General features: G+C 42.5%; 1 protein-coding gene across 1 annotated transcript; it reads left to right on the forward strand.

The window, feature by feature from the left end:
- The first annotated feature begins 1,169 nt into the window (after positions 1-1,169).
- On the forward strand, positions 1,170-26,978 carry LOC124271488 (uncharacterized protein F54H12.2-like). Its single transcript, XM_046706641.1, has 3 exons — positions 1,170-2,467; positions 4,686-4,992; positions 26,862-26,978. The coding sequence occupies exons 1-3, from the start codon at positions 1,170-1,172 to the stop codon at positions 26,976-26,978; spliced, it is 1,722 nt and encodes a 573-aa protein (XP_046562597.1).

Below are 26,978 nucleotides of genomic sequence, written 5' to 3' on the forward strand. Positions count from 1 at the left end.
ACTCGACCTCAAGTGGACGGAGGAGTTATTTAAAGTGGCACGACGTTACAAGAAACAGACGTTCCCACAGTACAAACTGAAAGATTTTCACGACGAACCGGTGGCAGGGTCCTTTTACGCGAACGAACTAAAGAGAGTCAACAAAACGACGGACGATGCTCTGGCGAGTCGAGAAAGTTCTCAAAAGAAAAAGTGAGGGGAAGACTTACGCTCTGGTACGGTGGCTCGGGTGGCCTAAGTCTTTCGATTCATACGTGGAAGAAAGCGAATTAAAGGAATTGTAATATGGTGTGAAAAACAAAAATTAAATATGGATAAGTACGTGTTTCTCAAAAGCACCGATTCCAAAACGACATCCTTTCCAGAGAATACGGCCTACCATTTTCGCGTCAATTTAAATCAAAGGTTAGTCTTCGACGGATTCTGGGTGGTGTCTTTAACGGAGCTGAACTTTGGAAAGGTGGACCTGAGTAAAGTCACGGATCCTTACGTAGACGTATTGTGTAATCTATGCGATAGTTCATTGGTGGGCGAAACTCAACTGGCCTTATTGAGACGCATCGATTTAAGACAGGGGCCTACCTATGCGTTTGGTACTGAATTTAATATTCGTGTCAAGCTGAAAGAAACCGACAATATCGAAATGTATTTAAAGTCGGAAAATGCATTGACAGCTTCATTTCTAACGGAAGCGACGTACGCTACACTTCATTTAAGAACTTATCCTTTTGTGGAGTAAAATACACCAAAAAAAAGGAAGCCATGGATTCACGTCCTCTGTATTTCCCTGACTACGCCAAGTTTAAACATTATTTTGACAACAAACACGTGAGGAAAACATCTCATCTGCTCCACGGAAAAGCGAAAAAGCTAGTGATCCCATCTCGGCAAGCAGGAACACACCGTCAACAGCAGCAACAGCAGCCGACTAAGGTCACTTTGCAAATGACATCGGAATCGCAAAGCGAGGTAGAGAGAGCGGAAGCCAAAGACAAAAGAGTGAAGGCTTTAAAACGCAAGGCTGGTGAAAAGTGCGTCACAACGCAGAAGATACGTCGAACCGACAACAACAACGCTGCCCTTCCAAGACGGCCAAAGCGCTCAAGTGTACACCCGTGCAAGAAAACGACATCTTCAGTTAAAACAACATCAGTAACGACCAAGACACGATGTCACTGCTGAACGACAAAGAATTCGAAGAGCTCGTGATTGAACCCTTGAATCTCTTCACTTTACCCCCTTATCAGACTAGCGTACAGAAACATTATTTCGTGAATGTGCGACCTTTAAGCCACATCAATGATGGTGCGCCATTGGAGTTTCAAGTAAACAACTCGGGTCCCGACTACACCGACCTGAGACGCACTCGTCTGCACGTGAAAGTCAAAGTAACACAGGCCGATGGTACTTCCTTAGCTACTGATGAGAATGTCGCCCCAACAAATCTGTTCCTGCAAACAATGTTCTCGCAGCTGGCGGTGTACCTACAGAACCAGCTCGTGTCTTCGACCAACAACCATTACGCCTACAAGAGCATGATGAAAGTCTTGCTGGGATATGGCGAGGAAGCGAAAAACACCCAGTTGTCCACTCAGCTGTTCTACAAGGATGTTGGCGATAACGACGCTGATTTGGAAAACAGTGACGTCACCGGATCTAATAATACAGGAGTGTTGGCACGCTCCGCTTTCATAGCGGAAAGCAAAGAATTCACCATGTCGGGACCCTTGTACGAGGACATCTTCGACATGAACCGACTTCTACCCAACGACGTGGACCTGACCCTGAAAATGTTCAGATCGGACCCCAAATTTTGTTTGATGAGCAGTGTTACCGCACATGAATTCAAAGTTCACCTTTTGGACGCTTACTTGCAGGTGTGCAAGGTCAAAGTCAATCCAGCTTTGATCTTGGCTCACAACACGCTGTTCGAAAAGTCGAACGCTCTGTACCCATACACCAAAAGCGAAGTCAAAGTGACCAGCATTCCGACCACCCAGCAGGCGCACACCATAGACAACGTAAGCAATCCCGTCGCCAACCGATACGTCGTGGGACTGGTGGAAAGTTCGAGTCTCAACGGGAGCTACACCGGCAATCCGTATAATTTCAAGTCATCCATGCTTAAAAAGATGGCGTTGTACATCGACGGTGCCAGTGTGCCGGGTCAGCCCGTCGAAGCCGACGATGTCGCCTGTTACGTCAACATGCTCGACGGCATGGGTGTGTGGAAGGAAGATAAGGGCAAAGGCATTAGTAGAAGCGAATTTCTCCTCGGGAACGCTTTGTTTGTGTTCGACATTGATAAAATGTGTGCGGATTCGGAGTATCTGAATTTGGTGAAATCAGGAAGTGTGAGGCTCGAACTGGAATTTAAATCGGCACTCAAAAGCACGCTGAGTTGCGTCGTCCTGACTCAGCGAAATTCCCTCATTGAAATTGACCAAGCCCGCAACGTGTTTGTCAGGTAATTGCCAGAGAGAGAGAGAGAGAGAGAGAGAGAGAGAGAGAGAGAGAGAGAGAGAGAGAGAGAGAGAGAGAGAGAGAGAGAGAGAGAGAGAGAGAGAGAGAGAGAGAGAGAGAGAGAGAGAGAGAGAGAGTGCGAAACAATTGCAGTCTTCCAATTCAAACGTGTGTGGTTTGTTTACTAGTACATTGTATTATCTTTTACATAAATTCAATGTCATATGACCCATTTCACATGTTTGTCACTATTTCAGACATTGTACAGTATCGTGTTTATCCTGTACACACAAGACATGAAAACTAGGATACAGAGTGTTGTATGTGTTTGTAAAGCAATTCAGCTTCTTCATAGTGTTGAATCCTGTTCTTTAATATTATTAATTATGTAAGCAGGTTATTGTACTGAATGTATATTCATTTACAGTCCTGAATACTACTTCTTTTTAGTACTGAATAGATGCTGTAGAGAAACATCAACTCAAATAAATAAAAAAAATAATATTTCAGAAAAAAAATATTGGTTTTACGTTTTCTTTCCCTAAAACTCTGGCATAAAATACATCTGCATGGGTAACGATTCGACCAGTTGTCTCGGAACATTGGTACTGTACAGTACAGTCATGGAACAGTCCGGTGATCGATCTAATGTTGCAGACAGCTCATGCTCACTTCCGTTTCAAACACCAGCGACTATATCCGTCATAGGAGGAAGTTCTTCGGGTAAAACCCATCTGGTAAAACGCATGCTAGAACAAGTCGATGACATGTTTCAGCCAGCACCCAACTTGATCGTGTATTGCTACGCAGTTTGGCAAGATGTGTATAGTGACATGCAGCACACCATTCCCAACATCCAGTTTCACGACACCCTTCCTACAGAAGATGAACTGAGATCCTGGTCTGTACAGTCAGAAAAACGCATGTTGTTGATATTTGATGATTTAATGATGGAGATATGTAGAAACCAACTCATGCTGCATCTGTACACTACCCTCTCTCATCATTTAGGGATCACGGTAATCAACATTCAACAGTCGGCTTATCCCAAAGGTGAATGCAACAGAACCATGTCTCTAAACACGCATTACTTTGTTCTGTTATCCAACCCGCGTTCGGCACACGAATACAAAATTTTAGCGTCGCAGATATTCCCGGGACAGGCGAAATATTTTGCCGAAGCCTTCCAAGATGCTGTAGGGAGAAAAAAGTACGGATATCTCGTTCTGGATGTCTCACCCCATGCTGACGAACAGTACGGACGTTTGCGTACAGGAATATTTCCCGGTGATGTGTGCACTGTGTACTTACCTCAGTCATAATTCACACCTGCTCGCATCTAAACCTATAATCTAGCAATTCAAAACAAAACTAAAACATTACAAAAGTGTACACGCTGCACTGGGTTTCATCACTTCGTTTTCAACTCTCGAACTAAACAGAACTCTGCAAGTCGTCGTCGGCGTTATGGACGTATGTGGAAGGTTTGAAGACATAGCTCCAGACTGTGCCGAAACAGAGCACTGTCCCGAGGTGCGTGGACAGAAATTTAGTGACAGACTAAAATCGTTTGCTAAGTGCTGGCCACTTCAGATGAAGCAATCTCCAAAATCCATGGCTGCGGCCGGATTTGTGTACACTGGACAATCCGACAAAGTCTACTGTTTCAACTGCAAGCTACGTGTTCATCGATGGATACCGGAAGACGATCCCATGGTAGAACATTTCAGACTGTCACCTCACTGTGACTACATACACATGGTGTCTGAACCCCAACGCGGCAAAGGAGCTAGAAAGCATCCATGTTTTTGTTTGTTTGTTTTACACGATAGGATAAAACCACATTGACCTAGTGACAGTCGAACATTTGAAAGCTGAGCGGCAAACATTCAACACTTCTCAACATGGGTGAACTGTTGGATAAACATAGGACTTTTCTTCTGATGTTGGAACAAGCTAATGTGAAACAAAGAAAAGCTTTGTTGAATCACGCATCGCGCGAACAGTTTAGGGCTTTGATTACTCTGATATTTAACGTATTAAGGGGCAACATCGTCCTATCGAATGAGGATATATTACGACTGTCACGTCACAAGAAGTGCATTCGAACACTGGTCACCAAGACAGTCAGTGGACGTCGCAAACGTGATCTGATTGCCGCTCACCATTCGGTTCTACCCATTTGCATAAGATCCTATAGAGATTACCTCTCATCCGTACAGTCACACCTTCGTGATGAGCAAGCCGATGATTCTTCTGACGAGGGACACTTATCAGAGACTGATGTCCGAGGCGGAAGCGCGGAAAACAGCAGCGACGACAACAGCGACGACGACGTCGACGAATCAGACACCAAATCAAGAGACGTGGTCTCAGACAGCGAATGAATCGTACGACAGCAGCACATCGCCAAAGGATGACGTCCGAGTTGATTCTCAATCTGTCAACAATAAAAGCAACAACAACGACAGTGACTTTTTGTTACGGATTCCCGAACAACTTCTCAAGAACATTTCTTCCACAAAAACTGTGGGGAAATTAATGACTTTGTGGCTATTTGTCAAGAATTTAATCGACATGGGATATTTGACAGTGAGAGATAACCTGGAACTTGAATTGCTAAATGCAAAACGGTTGGAAGGTTCAAACCTTGTGAAACTGATTCGTTTCGTTGTTCTGCAACATTCTACCTCGAAAAAGCCAATTGGATATAAGGAATTACGTAAACTGTTGCTCAGTTTAAAAGTGCCTCAACATATCGTGAAACGATCAGGAGTTAAATGTGCCACTAACAAGAGATTAGGGGTGAAGAGCAAAGTTATAAATGGTTTCCCGGGGAAGCTCCATTTTAAAAGATTGGAATCTTTGTAATCGAAATGATAGTAGTACTTGTTTGTTTGTTTATATATATATGTATACACGATTGTGGTAAATAAATAAACAGATAAATAAAAAATAACTGAAGCTAACGTCATAGTGATGTTGTTTGTTTTTCAACGCCGGTTTTGACACCCACTGGTGTCTGACTGACTGACTGACTCACTGACTGACTGAGTTTGGTTTTACGCAGCTTTTAGCAATATTCCAGCAATATCGCGGCGGGGGACACCAGAAATGGGCTTCACATATTGTACCCATGTGGGGAATCGAACCCGGGTATTCCAGCAATATCGCGGCGGGGGACACCAGAAATGGGCTTCACATATTGTACCCATGTGGGGAATCGAACCCGGGGCCTTCGGCGTGACGAGCCAACGCTTTAACTTTAGCTTTAGGCTACCGCCCACTGGTGTCATTGCAACAGAACCCACAGTGGTGTTTTACGATTGCTTTTTTTGTTGTTCCTGTCCTAATTTAAGTCGTCGTGAGATAACAGAAATACCCTTGAAAGCGGGCGTTAAACCCCAAGTCATGAGTTATCTATTCATCAGTCATTCACCTTTCTAAGCGTACAGGTATGTGTGTACTCGTTTGCCTGTGTGCAGGGGAGTCATTTTTGTTCGCTTGACAATAATGTTGAGATCTCAAGCTATGTTGATTCAACGACAGAATGTATAAAGATTGTGTACACTCCTGCATCCACCCCCTCAGGACGTAGCTCAGTATACGTCGCAATACGTGCCTTTGATGAATAAAATGCAATTATCTTCCGGTACAAAGTGGGGAGACGGTTTATCCACAGGTAGAAAAAGTGATATTGTCAATATGCCTAAAATGAAAAATAGAACAAATAGTATTTGCACTGCAAACACACACCCGGTATTCACTTCCACCTGCCTACCTTCCGTCGATTTACTGCGATGCGAGACAAATCACACATGAACACGCTTGTTGTTGTTTGATTCAATTCAAATTCTATAGATCACCCCTTCGTCATCGTCATCATATCCACCCTACTCCCTACGTTAATATAAGGTGTGTACAGGAACCTCCGTTTTTCCTGTGATGCCAGGGTAATTGCATTGCGTTTTCAACTGGGGGTGTAAACCATACACAATATACACGTCAGCTTCATATGATAACCAAGTGTATTTGAAGCATGTTTTAGAAACTATCCTACACACTTTCACAACAATACATGTTTTAGAAAATGCTTTAAAGCTCATGTACATTCCAATCAGCCTACAAATATAACATACATTAAGTATAAATTGAACCTCTCAGTCATCATTTTCACCAAGTTCTATTTTTCTCGTGAAATGGGTTTTGCTGTAATCTTTAACGAGGCAAGAACTAAATTTCAGTTTAGAATCGGCGACAACGTGCTCACCCAGCAAGTTTTAAATTATAACGTGTCGAGTCAGTTAAAGTGGATTCTAATTAATTTCTTGAAGGAACAAGATCTCTGGGTGAACAGGGCATTTATTCCAACGTACGTCAACTTATTAACTTTGATAGTTGCTATTCAATTCGATTTCAATACATTATTGACACAGGGGAGCGTCGCGATAGCAATAGACATTCAACCCACTGTTGACACAAGGCGTGGTAACGACGATATATCTGCGACGCAATAACACCGTGGCTATTCAGTTCGATTACAATACATTATTGACACAAGGCGTGGCACCGACGGTATATCTGCGACGCAATACACCAGGGGTTGCTATTCAATTCGATTTCAATACATTATTGACACAGGGGAGCGTCGCGATAGCAATAGACATTCAACCCACTGTTGACACAAGGCGTGGTAACGACGATATATCTGCGACGCAGTAACATCGAGGCTTTTCAATTCGATTACAATACATTATTGACACAGGTGCGTTGAGATTAATTAATTATTCACTCCACTGTTGACATAAGGACAATACCCATTCAACCCGCTGTTGACATAAGGACAATACCCATTCAACCCGCTGTTGACATAAGGACAATACCCATTCAACCCACTGTTGACATAGGGTTCATAAGTACGCTGGTGACGTCAGAGCACCACAAATGTGGTGCGATACATCTTCTTTTTACTCTACTGACAGGCCGGGAAAGCCACATTTCAATTACATGGCTGTAGCCGGTAAAGCCACATTTCCAACAGATTAATTAATTAATGGATTACCGTAACCGGTAAAAGAGTGTCCCCATGTATTATATTGTGTACAGGCCTGTAAAGGTTCATAGGATATATTTACGGCCAATTTATGGAGGCTGGACAATGTATTGCGTTTGAGTTCTTACTTCATTAGAAAGTTTAAATTATTTAGCTAATTTTCGCTAGGTAGATTTATTGGAATTGGAAGCTTTTAATATATAACTTTGTAACCGGTGAATATTTAGGATATATCAAAATAAAATGACACTCATCTTCAACAAAAATGTTACCTTGGCTATAGCAATATTCACAATTACAATCTTCCCTTGGAATATTACTGTATCTACCAATTTCTAGCATAGTGCGATGAGTAGATGTTCGCATTTGCGTGATTATTTTCCTATCACTAGGATTTCTAACTAGATCCAAATACAATTCCAAACAAAACACGTCTTTTAAATTTTTGTTAAGAAATAATTTACCATTTAACTCTAAGTCAGATCTCCATTTTTGAATATAGATGTCAATGACCGTTGCTTAACAACTTTACAAAAATTATTAACATTTACAATTGGAAATTCCCATAACCAATTTCATACAAAAACCTTTTAACACTACGTAACCATGATTTATAACCATTATTTAGACCATTTAAACAAAAAACATAAACGACCCGCTATATACAGTTTTCACTGTATAATAACTTAAACCAATAACGGAACACACGGACATACCTATCTACATATAAAGGGAACCTCCCAAGTTCGCCGTACACATAATGTGTAGATGATTTGGCATTGATCTGCAAACTACGCCTGCAAAATTTTAAGTGAATTCTTTCAAAATTCAGAACATTTTACAGATTAAGATTTATTATTATGTGATATTATTATATGTAATATACCTATTAATATATTGTATTGTGCTAATTATAGAAATAAAACCTGTTGTGATCTGAATAAAATTCTGAGGAAACATGTCTTGTTTTGTTAAATACGGTAAACCTGTTTGGATGACAAAGCATGTTTTGACAGCATAGCCGTGAGAGCCACATTCAATGTTCACGCAACCATGACTATTGCCGGGAGAGCGACATCAATTTTGGCTATCTATTTCGGAAATGTGGCTCTCCCGGCCTGTAACCCTTTAATGTAGCTCATAAGGGGGCATGGTGGGCGAGCTGGCAAAGGCGCTAGGCTAGTGATACAGCGAGCTTGAGGTGACAGGATAGAGCCCACCTGAGACCGGGTGTAAAATCTTTGTTTGCAGACTCTTTCCGTGTTGTGACAGCCACTAGTGTACAGTACACAACCCTGTGCACTTAAAAGAACCCACGAATACGTTGGTAATTTACCGGATAGTGACCACATGAATACGTGCAAACACCTTGATGCGGGTACAGCAATGTGCAGTAAACTTGGACAAAGTACTGTGACTACGTGTCCAAGTCCACCCAGCTGTGAATGGGTACCTCCTTAGGATGAGAAAGCCACAATAACTCGGTGCGCCTAGTGGCTGCAAGAGTGTATACTGCCCTGGGAGTTGAGATTGATAATACGATGTGCCATTGAGACTGACATCCAATGATCGAGGAGAAAAAATACCAGCGCCTTGAGCATGCACTAGTTGCATGGATATATGCGCTAGATAAATATTATATAATAATAATAATAAAGTGCACTACTATTGGCAAATAAGTATCTGGACATTAAAAACCACATAACTCTAGTGACAACAGAACACCTTAATATCTTGCATAAAACACATAGCATGTATCTCACTTGTTTATTAAATGCTAAACATGTACATGCATGAAATCAATTGAGGATTTATGGTAGGATACGTGTTTCAGGAGGCGTTTGACGTATTTCAAGGCTTCGATCAACCATGCTTGAAAACCTGTGAAATGATGTGAAAGAAAACATTTGACCATTGTATGCACGATCATCTACAAAGGAGAGGAAACGACTACTTACCCCAACTTTTGGATAAAACAAATGGCGGCATACACACGCATGCGCATTCTTTAAACGTTTGCTTGATCATGCGCAACAAAACTTTACCTTGAACACCAAAGTGCGACACGCGACAATGCGACAACGCGACATTTCATGAAAATGTCGCGTTGTCGCATTGTCGCGTCATCGCGTTTTAGTAAATATGTTATAATAATACATACTATACTCAATACTTTAACAAAGCGCGACACGCGACGCGCGACAACGCGACATTTCATGAAAATGTCGCGTTGTCGCATTGTCGCGTGTCGCGTTTTAGTAAATACCTTATAATACATACTATCCTCAATATTTTTAACAAAGCGCGACGCGACGCGCGACAACGCGACATTTCATGAAAATGTCGCGATGTCGCATTGTCGCGTGTCGCGTTTTAGTCAAATACGTTATAATACATACTATCCTCAATATTTTAACAAAGCGCGACACGCGACGCGCGACAACGCGACATTTCATGAAAATGTCGCGTTGTCGCATTGTCGCGTGTCGCGTTTTAGTCAAATACGTTATAATACATACTATGCTCAATATTTTAACAAAGCGCGACACGCGACGCGACAACGCGACATTTCATGAAAATGTCGCGTTGTCGCATTGTCGCGTCGCGCGTTATAAACTACCGTGGAATTTCAAAACTATTTCAAGGTTGATTATGTTTAGATATTTTTAAAGGGCTAAGATACACAGGGATCGAACTCAGAGTAATAATAAATGTGGCCGTGAAGTCTGTGGGTTAAGAGTTCTTGGTTAATGGAATGGATGTGTTGAAACTTGCCATTTTGCTGAAAATTATTATGACTGAGTAGGTGTATGTTTGAAACGATACAAGTACATGTGTATCGCTCGGTATATTATTATTATTATAAATAATATAGGATTCAAATAGAATTGAAAAACAGACATCGGAACACATTATTGTAATGAAATATCTTGCTAATTTAACAAGTTCCGTAAACATTGAGTGAGTGAGTGAGTGAGTGAGGAGTGAAAGTGGAGTGGAGTGGAGCGGAGAGGAGAGGAGCTGAGTGGAGAGGAGAGGAGATGAGCGGAGAGGAGAGGGAGAGGTGCGGAGAGGAGAGGTGAGGAGAGGAGAGGAGCCGAAAGGAGAGGAGTAGAGAGGAGAGGAGCGGAGAGGAAAGGAGCTGAGCAGAGCGGAGCGGAGAGGAGTTGAGAGGAGAGGAGCGGAGAGGAGAGGAGCCGAGAGGAGAGGAGGAGAGGAGAGGAGCGGAGAGAAGAGGAGCGGAGCAGAGAGGAGAGGAGAGGAGTGAGAGAGGGAGGGTTGGTTTCTGCCTCTCCAAGGGTACGCAACTCTGCTAAGCGATTTCATCGTTTCTAATATCATAATGATAACAGTCAATTTGTATGGCGTTTTCCCAAGAACAATATCACGTTCAAAGCCGGCCTAAACTGTCTTTGAGGTGCTGGATGGTTAAGTGGTATTACCATCTCATTCTGCCTGGTATCCATCCACTGCTGGTTGAACAGAGGCAGATGTCGGACAAATTCATCAGCGTCGGACAGGATTGTACCAAGAAACACTGTCAGGAGCCACACTGTCGAACATAGTGACCCATTGGAGGACTTCACCTGATGTTTATGCCGATGTGGCCTGAATTTTACCAATATTTGAGTTTTTTCACAACCTGTGAGCTTGATATAGGTGAAATGTTCAAAGTGATGAATGTGTATGGTGCTGGGATTCGAACCTATGATCATAGTTATCTAGTGTGAATAAGAGACACAACCCTGCACAGCAGATTGCCTCTTCTTGAATGACAGAGCCACCGTGTGCCGTGATTACAATGAATAGTAGCGCTAATAATTTGTATGGCTGCTAAAACACACTTGATTGGCTAAACACAGTTACAATATATAAAATAATAAAGCAACAATGAAAGATTTCCATTAAGTTCAAGAAATGCAGCCCCCATTGCCATTACGAGCACTATTTCATTGTAAAAACCATTGGAGGTAACAAAAGACCAGTGAAGTCTGAAATAGAGTATAACATTGTCTGCGCATGCGTAGACTAATTGACTTTCTACACATGCGCACCGGTAAATCGAAAGGGGCAAAACGCGACACGCGACAATGCGACATATAATATGTCGCATTGTCGCGTGTCGCGTTTTAGTCATATGTTATAATACATACTATACTCAATATTTTAACAAAGCGCGACGCGACAATGCGACAACGCGACATTTCATCAAAATGTCGCGTTGTCGCATTAATCACGTGTCGCGTTTTATAAATTTTAGGCTGTTTTACAAATCTTACATGGGGCGACGCGCGACAACGCGACATATTTTGACCTTGAAAATTGTCGCTATGTCGCGTGTCATACTGGAAGAATGAAAAGATATATTATTCAAAACGCGACACGCGACATCGCGACAATGCGACAAATGGGCGAAATGTCGCGTTGTCGCGATATCGCATGTCGCGTTTTGTTTAATTTTGCTTGTATTTCAGAGGGCGACAACGCGACAATGCGACAACGCGACAATGTCCCTTACAGTATTCCATACATTCAAACAGGTTATCGTTCTTGTTTAAAGTAGTTCTGATGTTCATGCGCCAATATAAAATCCATCTCGAGGGACACGAGTCGCTATTCGACTTTTTCCGGAATAACACGAGTTGGTCACGAATGTCTCCCTAGGTTATCTAACCTTAAGGCGGATGAAAACTCACGTGTAGTATTTAGACTATAGCGTCTTTCCGCTTTGGGTTATTCCCGACTTGACTGAGATTGAATCACAGAACGGCACACATCAAAGGCTACAAACATTAATAATATATTACACGGTCTTGTGGGAAGTTCCGGCCTTAGAGGCTAAACGGACTGTCACGTTGTTACTGGGTATGTTCTCTCGTCATGCTGTACATGTCAGTGATGGTGGAAACTGGAAGAATGAATATTGAGGGAATATCCGGACTGCTTTAATCTTTCCAGAAGACCACCAGCTGGTAATAGAAGGTCTCATAAAATCTCCTTTGATCTCTGTAAATTAAGCTCTTGCAAACATTCCATCAAGCTGGATGGCTGAATAAGAAGAAAGTCCAAAGTGATACTCCATCCGCCATTTTCTGCTACAACTTTAAACCTGTCCGACCTTTATCAGAGTGACAGATAATACAAACCTATGACCTACAACGTCACTCAGAAACATTGTCTCTGAAAAACCAGGATTAGTTGTCAGAATCAAGTGAGTGAGTGAGTGAGTTTGGTTTTACGTCCCACTCAGCAATATTCCAGCTATATGGCGGCGGTCTGTAAATAATCGAGTCTGGACCAGACAATCCAGTGATCAACAGCATGAACATCGATCTTCGCAATTGGGATACGATGACATGTGTCAACCAAGTCAGCGAGCCTGACCACCCGTTAGTCGCCTGTTACGACAAGCATGGGTTACTGAAGATCAATATTGTAACCCGGACCTTCACTGGCACCTGAGTATTCTAAGGAAAATATTAAATAAAAATAATATTTGCGGGTTGACCATGGAACACACGACGTGTGGACTGAGGAGGTCGGATATTCTGGGCTCGACGAAACATGGCGGATAACAAGACTGCGCAACTGCTCACGGGAAATGATAAATATCAAGACAAGTGCCTGAACAGATGAAAGGAATGACATGTGTGAAATATAAATGCGTTCAGATGTCAGACAAGTGCGACATTTACATATGTAAATTACCCACGTGATCCATAAACACAGAGCTATTGTCACCTACACGTGAGGCGCTGCAAACATAACACAATTTTCCCCATGACTGAAACAAATCGCTTTACATTACGACAGTAGGTAGGGGATGCAAAACCTGAGCGACCAGCTGTCTTGTCAAACAAAGGCCATCTCCAGGACAAGCAATGTGGTGTTGTCGTGGTCCTCTAAAACTGCCACCGTCTCTAATATTTCCTAATACACTTTCCAAGTTCGTCTTTGTATCAAATTCACAGTTTTGGACACACAAAGATTCGCAAAGATTCGCTGGGGCAACCAAACTGTAGAGGCCAGTCTCGAGCGATAGGGGGCGTGGCAAAGCTGATCAGGTTGTTCACTAGAAAACGTTTATAGATGTGTCGACTGAAGAGAAGTAAAACAAAAATACGATAGTAATCCTCTAACAAAGTCATCTTGGAAAGATATTCATCAGAAGACAAGGTAAAGGGACCGGGCAACCTCAGTACCGAGGCCTAGTTGTGGATGCTGATACAAGATCCTAGTTGTGGATGCAAATACAAGATCCTAGTTGTGGATGCCAATACAAGATCCTCAATATCAAGGCCTAGTTATGGATGCCAATACAAGATCCTCAGTATCAAGGCCCTAGTTGTTGATGGCGATACAAGATCCTAGTTGTGGATGCCGATACAAGATCCTCAGTATCAAGGCCTAGTTGTGGATGCCGATACAAGATCCTCAATATCAAGGCCTAGTTGTGGATGCCGATACAAGATCCTCAGTATCAAGGCCTAGTTGTGGATGGCGATACAAGATCCTCAGTATCAAGGCCTAGTTGTGGATGGCGATACAAGATCCTCAATATCAAGGCCTAGTTGTGGATGCCAGTACAAGATCCTCAGTATCAAGGCCTAGTTGTGGATGTCGATACAAGATCCTCAATATCAAGGCCTAGTTGTGGATGCCGATACAAGATCCTCAGTATCAAAGCCTAGTTGTGGATGCCAATACAAGATCCTCAATATCAAGGCCTAGTAGTGGATGCCAGTACAAGATCCTCAGTATCAAGGCCTAGTTGTGGATGCCGATACAAGGTCCTCAGTATCGAGGCCTAGTTGTGGATGCTGATACAAGAACCTCAATATCAAGGCCTAGTTGTGGATGCCGATACAAGATCCACAGTATCAAGGCCTAGCTGTGGATGCCAATACAAGATCCTCAGTATCAATGCCTAGTTGTGGATGCCCATACAAGATCCTCAATATCAAGGCCTAGTTGTGGATGGCGATGCAAGATCCTCAGTATCAAGGCCTAGTTGTGGATGCCTATACACGATCCTCAGTATCGAGGTCTAGTTGTGGATGCCAATACAAGATCCACAGTATCAAGGCCTAGTTGTGGATGCCGATACAAGATCCTCAGTATCAAGGCTTAGTTGTGGATGCTGATACAAGGTCCTCAGTATCGAGGCCTAGTTGTGGATGCCCATACAAGATCCTCAGTATCAAGGCCCAATTGTGGATGCTGATACAAGATCCTCAGTATCGAGGCCTAGTTGTGGATGCCAATACAAGATCCACAGTATCAAGATCCTAGTTGTGGATGCCGATAGAAGGTTCTCAGTATCGGGGCCTAGTTGTGGATGCTGATACAAGATCCACAGTATCAAGGCCTAGCTGTGGGTGCCAATACAAGATCCTCAGTATCAATGCCTAGTTGTGGATGCCCATACAAGATCCTCAAAATCAAGGCCTAGTTGTGGATGGCGATGCAAGATCCTCAGTATCAAGGCCTAGTCGTGGATGCCAATACAAGATCCTCAATATCAAGGCCTAGTAGTGGATGCCAGTACAAGGTCCTCAGTATCAAGGCCTAGTTGTGGATGCTGATACAAGGTCCTCAGTATCGAGGCCTAGTTGTGGATGCCGATACAAGATCTTCAGTATCAAGGCCTAGTTGTGGATGCTGATACAAGATCCTCAGTATCGAGGTCTAGTTGTGGATGCCGATACAAGATCCTCAGTATCAAGGCCTAGATGTGGATGCCGATACAAGATCCTCAGTATCAAGGTCTAGTTGTGGATGCCGATACAAGATCCTCAGTATCAATGCCTAGTTGTGGATGCTGGTACAAGATTCTAAGTATGGAGGCCTAGTTATTGATGCCGATACAAGATCCTACTTGTGAATGCCGATACAAAATCCACTGTGAATGACATCATTGATCCTTCAGTTCCATACACGTGAGCGTGCGTTTCACGAAACAAGGAAACGTCTATGACAGGCACACTTCGAGCTTTCCCTCAGACCAATCCGACTTGTATCTGTCCTCAGGTTTCTCACAAGCTTTAATGTGTTGTAAGAACACTGCACGCTTCCATCGCATTTCAACGTTCATTCTAGCTAATTATTAAATGTCTGGCACAAAAAAAACTACCAATGTGTTTGATAATCAACGTGTTTCAAAAGACATTCTTGTCATAAAGATGTGGCACATTGTGGTTTGTTGATAATATGCGCTTTGGCATAAAATCAATATTTCGAAATATAATGGCCCTCTCGTCCATCAGCAGCATTTGTATTGATTAGTCATTGTTTCGTCTAACACGAGGCCTCTCAAATCCTTTGATTGAGAAACAATCCAGGCGCTGACATGATATCCTTTGTCATACATTGTCACAGATACATATCATCTGTCAAGTCACGTGATTTCACTTCATAATGCATGAACGCTGAATCAGGTCAATAAAGGCGACATTACTTGAAGATAATCTCGCAGTTTCATCGTCTCCATGGCAACAGATTAGAAGTAAGATCAAGGAAGAGGCATGTTCAATAATGCACGTCCACTTCATATTACATTGTCATAAGGTGACCAGTCGAAGGGAACATGGTCTTGAAAATACCCGAGAACCGAGGCCACGCGTGAGATTGAAGGCGATTATTACATTTGTTTCATTAATGATTGATAGGAAAGGGAAGCCGCATGCTACAATATTGAACTTGGAGTACTCAAATCTGATTGTTCTTGGAGAGGTGTTATGGCCAGACAAAATCATACACAAACTTTCTTCTCCCGAATTTTTTCATTGCTTGGCTGTCAATCATTTTTACGCCACGGAGACGAAAATCGCCCCGGGATTCCTGTTTCCTAATTAGGAAGAAACATTACGTTAACACAGTATTGTAGTGTAATTCTAGATGTTATATTTGCAGGAATAATTTATAGGTCATTTGTCCGCCTGATGTTGTTTCCTACACCTAATATGCAATGGGTCGTGTTGTGAGATACGGTGAGCTGACTGTGTATTACAACCGGGTTATGTGTGCGTGCCTTCAAACTCTAATTCATTTCCACTCGAGTTATAATGATATTCTCGTATCCAAAGTCCAGAAGCTTAATATTAGTACAGCAATTCACTAATGTGTTCACTAAGCAGCGTTCCCATGGACCTGTCTAATACAAACAGTGCCACCTGGCAACAGCGGTTACACGAAAACAAACATCTAGAAATTAATGATTCCCTGCCACTTGAGTCCGAGGTAATTTGTACGACCTCGTTAATGTTTGATGACTATGATAAACATAGACGGCGCAATCTAAAATAGACCAGGTCATCCAATTAGGTACTATGTATAGTGTTGCGTATGGAAGGCCACACACGCTGCATGCATACACACATTGCATACCACACACACAGGCTTACAAGGGGCGGTGGGGTTCCCGAAGACATGAGTTTGATTCCCTTCATTATAACAATGTGTGAAGCCCATTTCTTGTGTCCCCGTAGTGCTTAACGCCATGTAAACCATACTCACTCACTCTGCTGTCCCCGCCGGTGATATCGCTGTAGTAGTGCTTAACTCTGTGTAAATCATACTCACTCACTCACTCTGGGGTCCCCGCCGGTGATATCGCTGTAGAAGTGTTTAAATCTGTGTAAATCATACTCACTCATTCACTTACTCTGGGGTCCCCGTCGGTGATATCGCTGTAGCAGTGATTAACGCCGTGTAAACCAAACTCACTCACTCACTTACTCTAGTGTCCCCGCCGGTGATATCGCTTTAGTAGTACTTAACTCTGTGTAAATCATACCCACTCACTCACTCACTCACTCTGGTGTCCCCGCCGGTGATTTCGCTGTAGTAGTGCTTAACTCTGTGTAAACCATACTCACTCACTCACTCACTCACTCACTCACTTACTCTGGTGTCCCCGTTGGTGATATCGATGTAGTAGTGCTTAACTCTGTGTAAACAATACTCACTCACTCACTTACTCTGGAGTCCCCGCCGGTGATATTGCTGTAGTAGTGCTTAGCGCCGTGTAAACCATACTCACTCACTCCCTCTGGTGTCCCCGCCGGTGATATTGCTGTAGTAGTGCTTAGCGCCGTGTAAATCATACTCACTCACTCACTCTGGTGTCCCCGCCGGTGATATCGCTGTAGTAGTGCTTGACGCCGTGTAAACAATACTCACTCACTCACTCTGACGTCCCCGTCGGTGATATCGCTTCAGTAGTGCTTAACGCCGTGTAAATCATACTCACTCACTCACTCTGGTGTCCCGCTGGGGATTTCGCTGTAGTAGTGATTAACTCTGTGTAAACCATACTCACTCACTCACTCACTTACTCTGGAGTCCCCGTCGGTGATATCGCTGTAGTAGTGATTAACTCTGTGTAAACCATACTCACTCACTCACTCCTCTGGAGTCCCCGCCGGTGATATTGCTGTAGTAGTGATTAACTCTGTGCAAATCATACTCACTCACTCACTCACTCCTCTGGTGTCCCCGCTGGTGATATCGCTGTAGTAGTGATTAACTCTGTGTAAACCATACTCACTCACTCACTCCCTCTGGAGTCCCCGCCGGTGATATTGCTGTAGTAGTGCTTAACTCTGTGCAAATCATACTCACTCACTCACTCACTCCCTCTGGTGTCCCCGCTGGTGATATCGCTGTAGTAGTGATTAACTCTGTGTAAACCATACTCACTCACTCACTCACTCCCTCTGGTGTCCCCGCTGGTGATATCGCTGTAGTAGTGATTAACTCTGTGTAAACCATACTCACTCACTCACTCACTTACTCTGGAGTCCCCGTCGGTGATATCGCTGTAGTAGTGATTAACTCTGTGTAAACCATACTCACTCACTCACTCCCTCTGGAGTCCCCGCCGGTGATATTGCTGTAGTAGTGCTTAACTATGTGCAAATCATACTCACTCACTCACTCACTCCCTCTGGTGTCCCCGCTGGTGATATCGCTGTAGTAGTGATTAACTCTGTGTAAACCATACTCACTCACTCACTCACTCCCTCTGGTGTCCCCGCTGGTGATATCGCTGTAGTAGTGATTAACTCTGTCTAAACCATACTCACTCACTCACTCACTTACTCTGGAGTCCCCGCCGGTGATATCGCTGTAGTAGTGATTAACTCTGTGTAAACAATACTCACTCACTCACTTACTCTGGAGTCCCCGCTGGTGATTTCGCTGTAGTAGTGCTTAACTCTGTGTAAACCATACTCACTCACTCACTCACTTACTCTGGTGTCCCCGCTGGTGATATCGCTGTAGTAGTGCTTAACTCTGTGTAAACCATACTCACTCACTCACTCACTCCCTCTGGTGTCCCCGCTGGTGATATCGCTGTAGTAGTGATTAACTCTGTCTAAACCATACTCACTCACTCACTCACTTACTCTGGAGTCCCCGCCGGTGATATCGCTGTAGTAGTGATTAACTCTGTGTAAACAATACTCACTCACTCACTTACTCTGGAGTCCCCGCTGGTGATTTCGCTGTAGTAGTGCTTAACTCTGTGTAAACCATACTCACTCACTCACTCACTTACTCTGGTGTCCCCGCTGGTGATATCGCTGTAGTAGTGATTAACTCTGTGTAAACCATACTCACTCACTCACTTACTCTGGTGTCCCCGCTGGTGATATCGCTGTAGTAGTGATTAACTCTGTGCAAACCATACTCACTCACTCACTCACTTACTCTGGAGTCCCCGCCGGTGATATCGCTGTAGTAGTGCTTAACGCCGTGTAAATCATACTCACTCACTTACTCTGGTGTCCCCGTCGGTGATATCGCTGTAGTAGTGCTTAACGCCGTGTAAACCATACTCACTCACTCACTCCCTCTGGTGTCCCCGCCGGTGATATTGCTGTAGTAGTGCTTAACGCCGTGTCAATGATACTCACTCACTCACTCCCTCTGGTGTCCCCGTCGGTGATATTGCTGTAGTAATGCTTAAATCATACTCACTCACTAGACGTAATCGTATGACGCTTTTTAAAAATAAAAAAACCCAAACATTTCTTTCATCAAATTGATTACAAGTAGAGCAGTTTGTTCAAATCTTATACTCGTTTGTGTACTTTGGCAGGTAATACCTCTTTGAAATTTTGATCAGTAAGTAAGGATAACAATATATGGATGAACAACTTTATGGCAATGAGAGCGACGTATAGGTGTAGGTTTTAACGTGTACCTAGCATAGGCTACGGTGCAGATTTATACCTTTTTGACCGTTGAACCCCAGGCTTGCCATGACAACCAAAACTGGAACTCTTTCACACTTGACGCAAGGTCAGAGCCTCAACACGAATCTGTGTCAGTCACAGTAGGTAGAAGGGGCGGTGAGGTAGCCAAATGGTTAAAATCAAGTGAGTGAGTTAGTGAGTGAGGTTAGGTTGTAGGACTATTCCAGCAATATCACGGCGGGGGACACCAGAAATAGACTTCACACAATGCACTTATGTGCGGAATCGAACCCGGTCTTCAGCGTGACGAGCGGACGCTTTAACCACTAGACTACCCCGCCGCCCTCACACTCTCAGTGTCAGGCACCTCATCGCCAGTGACTTGGGATCCGCAACTGAGTATTGGAATTGAACGTTTACCCATATCGTGTCATGGCGGGTTCGATAATTGCGAGACTGTCATACTATCAATCACTGGCTTGTCTGATCCCAGTTTTTAAGGCCTCTGTGCATTAGTGGAAATATGTTCAGCAGCCTTTCAAAAGCACGTAACGTTAAAAACATGAAGTCAATGAATCAGTTAAAGGTCACATAAACCCTAGGGGGTTAAAATACATAAATCACTAACTGGCATCGTTATAAATGAAACCCCGTCATTAAAACTACTCATTTCGACCTTTAATTGACTTAAATCGACCTTTTTGACAACAGTGCACAATTTTCACCCGCGAACGAAATTTCAACCAATCAGAGCGGCGCGAATCTGTGACGTCATATGAGGAATAGCTTTGAGGGCCGATGCAGAATTCATCTACATTTTAGGGGGGTAAATTATCTTGTTTACAGGCTTGTATAAACCTGAAATCGTGACAATTGTTGTGGAAAATAAAAGCAATATGTTCTAACAATCTACTGTCATTTAATTTTGTCTCCTGCTTTGCCTAGTTTCCGAGTTACAACTTGTTTTCATAGACGCTTCTGTCACAATTGATTGGTGTCGTTAGGCCCTATTTGTATAATGACTGATCCAAATTGATCCCATTTCTGTGTTTTTTTTACCTCGATATTTAATCATGTCATGTAAAAATCTGTTTGTATTCTCAAAACAGTGCCGGCCCATAAGTTTTCACATGCAATACAGCAATTAATACTCCCTTGTTGTAACCCGTGTTAGGTGGTATAAACCTACACATGTTATTTGTCATCATTCACTTGATGGTCAGTTAATGAATTTATAACAGGTATAATTAGTGGTAACACACTTAGATTACCCGACAAAGGTTCCCATTTGGCATTTCTTGTGTCTGGAGTAAATATTCAACATTATAAACATCGATCAAAGGATTAACCGATAACACGCTGATTGATTAATTACTTTTATCTTACACAGCGGAATTGTCAAAGGTAGTGTTTATGTATGTAGATTTACTAATCTATACTGAATACACTCTGCCGTGTCGGTGTCTGCGTAAAAACAACGTCCTTCTTTCAAAGGATTAACCGGCAATACATTGATTGATTGCCCATTATTGGCTAACTAAATTACTGTTTTTAATGAAAGGCGGACATTATGCAATTAGTTGCCAGGTGTGCTATCTTGGGTGACCAATGAGACTATACACCAATACCTGAAAAGATTTATCACTTTTTCGTATATTAAACTGTTAAAAGACACATCATTTGGAACAGTTTTGTGGATATTGATGGATACATTCCTCAAACAAGGTAATGGCCTGATATTGTTCCTATAACTTTAATCTGTTTTAATTTTAATATTTGCATTTTGTTTTTATTCATTTGTCGTAGCATTCAACAGAATCATTGTTTTCGCCGTGAAGTGTAAAGAGACAGACAACATACACTAGGGTGTGTGTGCGAATTATGATTCACATTGGCAAACTATAAAATGTCTAGATATTACAGTTCTGTTATAAATTCACTATAAGTATCAGCAGATCGTCAGCTTTTTATTTAGTTTCAAAATGCATAAAAGTATGATAATAAACTAATTAGGATTATAAGACCAAATATAAAGACGCACATTGACTAGTATCTACATACCGGTGAGTGGACATTAACCATGTGAATGTAGCAAGAAATTTATCGCGCAGTATTGTGACTTCGACCCCCCACCTCGCTTCCGTGGAAGAAATCGTTATGTTATAAGTTGTGTCATGCAAAATGCTTTTGGTTATGATTCAAATACATATTTAACTACGAGTAGAAAGTAGTTTTGATTTTCTAACTTGATGAACACAAACCATAATCTCATTAATTCTAACAGACTTTACGATTTTCAAAAATGGCGGCGCCCTGTCGGGAACATCCGCCAGTCTGTGGATAAATGCTATTTAGGTTTGTTTTCACCGGTTACAAAATCAAACTACTTTCTACTGGTAGTAAAATATGTATTTTATTGATGGCCAATAGGATTTTGCATGATATAGCGTATAACATAACAATTTCTCTCCTGGCAGCGAGGTGGAATCAATATAATACTACTTACAATATTATTGTTACTTCGACCACAACCTCACTTCCGAGGAAGAAATCGTTATGTTACAAGTTGTGTTATGGAAAATCTTTATGGTCATCAATCATATACATATTTTACTATAACTAGTAAGTAGTTTTGATTCTTTAACTTCCGTGAAGGGATCTGAACACAAGTAAGATATCGTTTCAGGCTTCCACAACGCTCGCTTCGCACTCACAAACATAACCCATTTAGCACGAACTGCGGGGTCCTGTGGAAATCTGTGCATGGGGACACCATCACCCGACCCCCTCGGAGCAATTGACGACAAAGCAACGATTCGGCATGTCGTCGTTGATGTCGAGAAATCATCAAAATGATGAGCGTGCTACACACTTTCTATACAACGAACTGAAAATCGTTCCTCATATGACGTCACTGCAGTGCTCTGGCGACAGAGTTACGTAACCTGTCTGTGGTTTCGTTGGTGGGCGAGAGGGAAGCAGGCGACTTTTTGGCCACTTTTAATCGCTCGGTATTAATTAACCACAAGTTTTTAAAGAATAAATTTGGTGTTCCGCATATAACTAACCACAAATCTTTCATATGTAATGGTTAAAAGAGTAACAAAAAACAAAGTTTAGTGGTTCTTTAATAAAATCTAGAAATGTTCATTCACATGAAAAAGATCTAAAACTGTCTTAATGTTCGGTGAAGGTTTCTCCATGTCTGATGCAGATACAATGGGACCTATAGGGCCCCCCTTGTATGACGCCCTTCACAGTGAAAGGACTTTCGGTTGTCACTTCGCAGGATTACGACATGTCTATAGCGTCTCTTTTCACCCTTCGGGGCGGTGGGTTAGTATAGTAGTTAAAGCGTTGGCTCGTCACGCCGAAGACCCGGGTTCGAATCCCCACATGGGTACAATTAGTGAAGCCCATTTCTTGTGTCCCCCGCCGTGATATTGCTGGAATATTGCTCAAAGCGGCGTAAAACAAAACTCAGTCAGTCTTTTCACCCTTCTATTCCGTGTTGCTTGTTGCGACATATTGGTTATTTAAAGGTCACATGCAACGTAAAACACAACTTTGCAGATTCTGATACATTTCGGTATGGACTTACCGAAACAAATCATCAAAAATGCAAATTCAAGTTATAAAGTTAAAAAATAACGCGATGAAAAAAACCGCGCGAAATCGGAGTTCAAACGTTTCACTAAATTTCCCCAGACTTTTCTGGGGAAAACGGGTTTCAACAGCTGGGCTGCGCTCATAGCATGTGCGCAGTGAAATAGGTTCACGCAACTTGGAAGCGGGCTGTCTGGTGAAAACTCGGTGAAGGCTTTGGTGTGAGCTATTTTCATAATGTTTTGTTGATATCTCACAGGCGCGAGCTTTTTATATGTTATGACAGTAAATAAACTGTTTATATAATTTCATTTGTCTATTTCACCACACGTTCTTCTTACCGAGTCACTTTCTCAGTTCGATACTTAAAAGCAATGTCATTATTTAGCGTTGACACAATTTCGAACTGTGATATAGATATGTCGTTGTCACAGACAAAACTCAATGTCTTGTTTTATTGACACCCGTGTGTCTGCCTGCCTGTCTGCTAATGACAATATTCAGTACACAACTGCGATCACTGACCACATGCAATTTGAACTTAACACCAATCAGGCTATACACCGTAAACAAAACGCATTGATTCATGGCCCGAGTTCGGTCTCTGTCACATTATGTAATTACACAGACAGGCAGGTGTGATACTTGAACACATGACATGTTATCATGTCTGTTGATTGCAAAATGTTATACACAAAAACTAATCATGTAATTACAAAACCCAACATCTCTATATATACACACACAATAAGCCGTGAAGGCAGCATCTGCTAATGAACCAGCCGTTACACTTGAGTGCACACCCACCCGCTCTGACTGGGTTCGGTATCCCGCCTGCTTCGTTTCGAGGGAGGTAAACCCAAGTACAAAATATTGCACTTTTGATTTGCGATTATACGCTTATAATTTTGTTTATTTGTTTTTTCATAATCAGCAATGCATATTATATGTCATGAAGAAGTGATAATTGTGTTTTAATTATGTTTGATTTTTTGGTTGCATGTGACCTTTAACAAAACAGTAAACATCGTCCACTTGAACATGGTTTATAGCAGCTTTCATACAAAATCCAAGATGGGCGTGGCCTAGTGGTTGTGTTTCTGTACTTTCTGTCAGGTCACGTGAGACATTACTTTACGTTTATAAAATAATAGTGAGAATGATAAAAAAAATTATTATAATGTCACACCTTGTAAATCGGTAAAAAAGGGACAGTAAAAAATGCTGTATGAGTATTCAACGTCAGGCCTAATGGCCAATATAACCTTCAAGACACCACTTGCACATCAACAGACAGTAAAGGTGATCACAGCTGAGAGATTATACATGTAATTCGTGGACAGTCGTAGTTATACATGCATAAGATTTGGTTGGTTGCTGATTTACGCCGCACTCAGCAGAATTCCAGCTACGATGTCAACCAAGTCAGCGAGCCTGACCACCCGATCCCGTTAGTCACCGCTTACGACAAGCATGGGTTACTGACTGGCTGACTGAGTTTGGTTTTATGCCGCTTTTAGCAATATTCCAGCAACATCACGGCGAGGGACACCAGAAATGGGCTTCGAACCCGGGTCTTCGGCGTGACGAGCCAACGCTTTAACCACTAGGCTACCCCACCTCCCCATCATGGGTTACTGAAGATAAATTCTTCATGGGTTATATGCATAGGAACACACGTGGATGAATGAAAAACATCAATATATTAATAGTACTATGTACAAAGCTGCTACGAACGGTAGACAGAAACGTCTCCGCTGGAACACTTGAGAAAGTATACCGGCTATGGTGTCTTACAAACCTACTATCCATATGAAGAACACGGTCTGAAGGGGATCACCCGCGCAGAGAGTTAAGTGGGAAGCAAACTTCCATAGTTTACAGTGTAAATCTAGTAGACAGAACATTCAGCAAATAACTGTATCTCATCCTCAACAACATTATTGTCACATAATTTACAAAGATGTTCATTAAGCGGAGTTTGGGGACGACTAAAGCCAGAGAAATACATGTGGGCTGCCAGCCCAGTTGTCGCCGATTGTCCTCGCTTGTTTATAATAATAATAATAATAGGCCATTTATATAGCGCCTTTCCACGTCACAGGGATATGCTCAAAGCGCTTCCTGAGCTCAAGTTAAAACTATATACAGTTGGCAGGTACGGATGATTGGAAGTCACTTTTAGCGGAGAAATAGATGAGTCTTTAGTCGTGTTTTGAATGTACTTAGGGAAGGAGATGATTTTAACTCGATAGGGAGAGAGTTCCACAGAGAAGCTGCTGCATATGAAAAGGTTCTTGAGCCAAATGATTTGAGATTGTAGCTCGGGACAGCAAGTAACAGTTGTTGTGATGAGCGCAGAGTTCATTCAGGAGAGTAATGTGTCAGAAGGTCTTGAAGGTAGGAAGGTCCTGAGTTGTAGAAAGACTGGTAGGTGAGGCAGAGAATCTTGAAATCAATCCTTTCACGAATACGGAGCCAGTGTAGAGAGTTTAGAATGGGAGAGATGTGACAGCGAGTACTGGTGAGAGTGCTGATGCGTGCAGCTTTGTTCTGGATTTTCTGAAGACGATGGAGTTGAGACGAAGAGATGCCAAACAGTAAACTGTTGCAGTTAATCTAGGCAACATCGTTTTCCTTTCCTCGATAATTCCTCTCTGATCTGGCGCAGTAAGGTGGTCTTGCCTGTGACCGCTTGGCCCCAAATCAACAGATTATGGCCATCGATGGCCCCTCTCACTGTCCTGTCTGCCATGTTTGTTTGTTGTTTTCCCCACACACGTGGAAATAGACTAATGAGAGCCTTTTTGTGTTCCGAGTCATTCCGAGATTTTCGGACAGTGTCGATGTTTACCGAAAGGCGGCCAGACGTTTGTTCAAAACGGAGGGTAGAGCTAATGCGAGGGTCAGTGGTCAAATATGAAATGCAGTTGGACAAACTGAATACGATGAGCAGAAGGCGAAAATAATAATCTACAAGCTCAACTCATTGTTTTGTGAAAGACGTAAGGTATGATTTAACGCACGTTAACATAGTCGGGCTGTGCCGTTTTCGATCAGTCTTTTAGCATCGCGAGTGTCACCCCTTGTGTATTTTATTTAATGAGTGTAGCGGTAGAATTTTCTAAAAATTCAATTTTTCACCGATTTCGTTCAAATTTGAAATATAAGTTACTCATAACATATAATAACAATATACGGTTGCAAAAGATCTACATTTTTATTTTTACAAATTATTGTCCAAACAGTGACTCGAACCCCTCCCTGTGCTGGCGATGGGCACGCTTCTATATGCACACTGCCGAGTGCGCGGCCGTCGCTGATTCGTGCGCCAACAATGCGTGAAGTAGACGTGCCCAATGCGTATCAATTACGTGACAAAAACTATGCGGGAACTCGTCGTGCCATGACGACGTGAACTAAATCTAGATTTTTATTTTTAAAATTATTGTCCAAACAGTGATTCGAGCCCCTGTGATGGCCAGTCCCCACATTCCTCAACTCGACAACGAATAGTCAACAAGATGCCTCCCTAGAAGAAGAAGAAGAAGAAGAAGAAGAAGAAGAAGAAGCCAACCAGAGAAAGAGCAGGACCAGCAGTGGATAGAAGACTAGAAGAAGAGACCGGACAAGAAACAGAGACAGAGAGATAG

This window comes from Haliotis rubra, unplaced genomic scaffold (assembly GCF_003918875.1).
Source record: "Haliotis rubra isolate DU_JTF1 unplaced genomic scaffold, ASM391887v1 Scf1604, whole genome shotgun sequence".
In the NCBI taxonomy this organism is placed as follows: Eukaryota; Metazoa; Mollusca; class Gastropoda; order Lepetellida; family Haliotidae; genus Haliotis; species Haliotis rubra.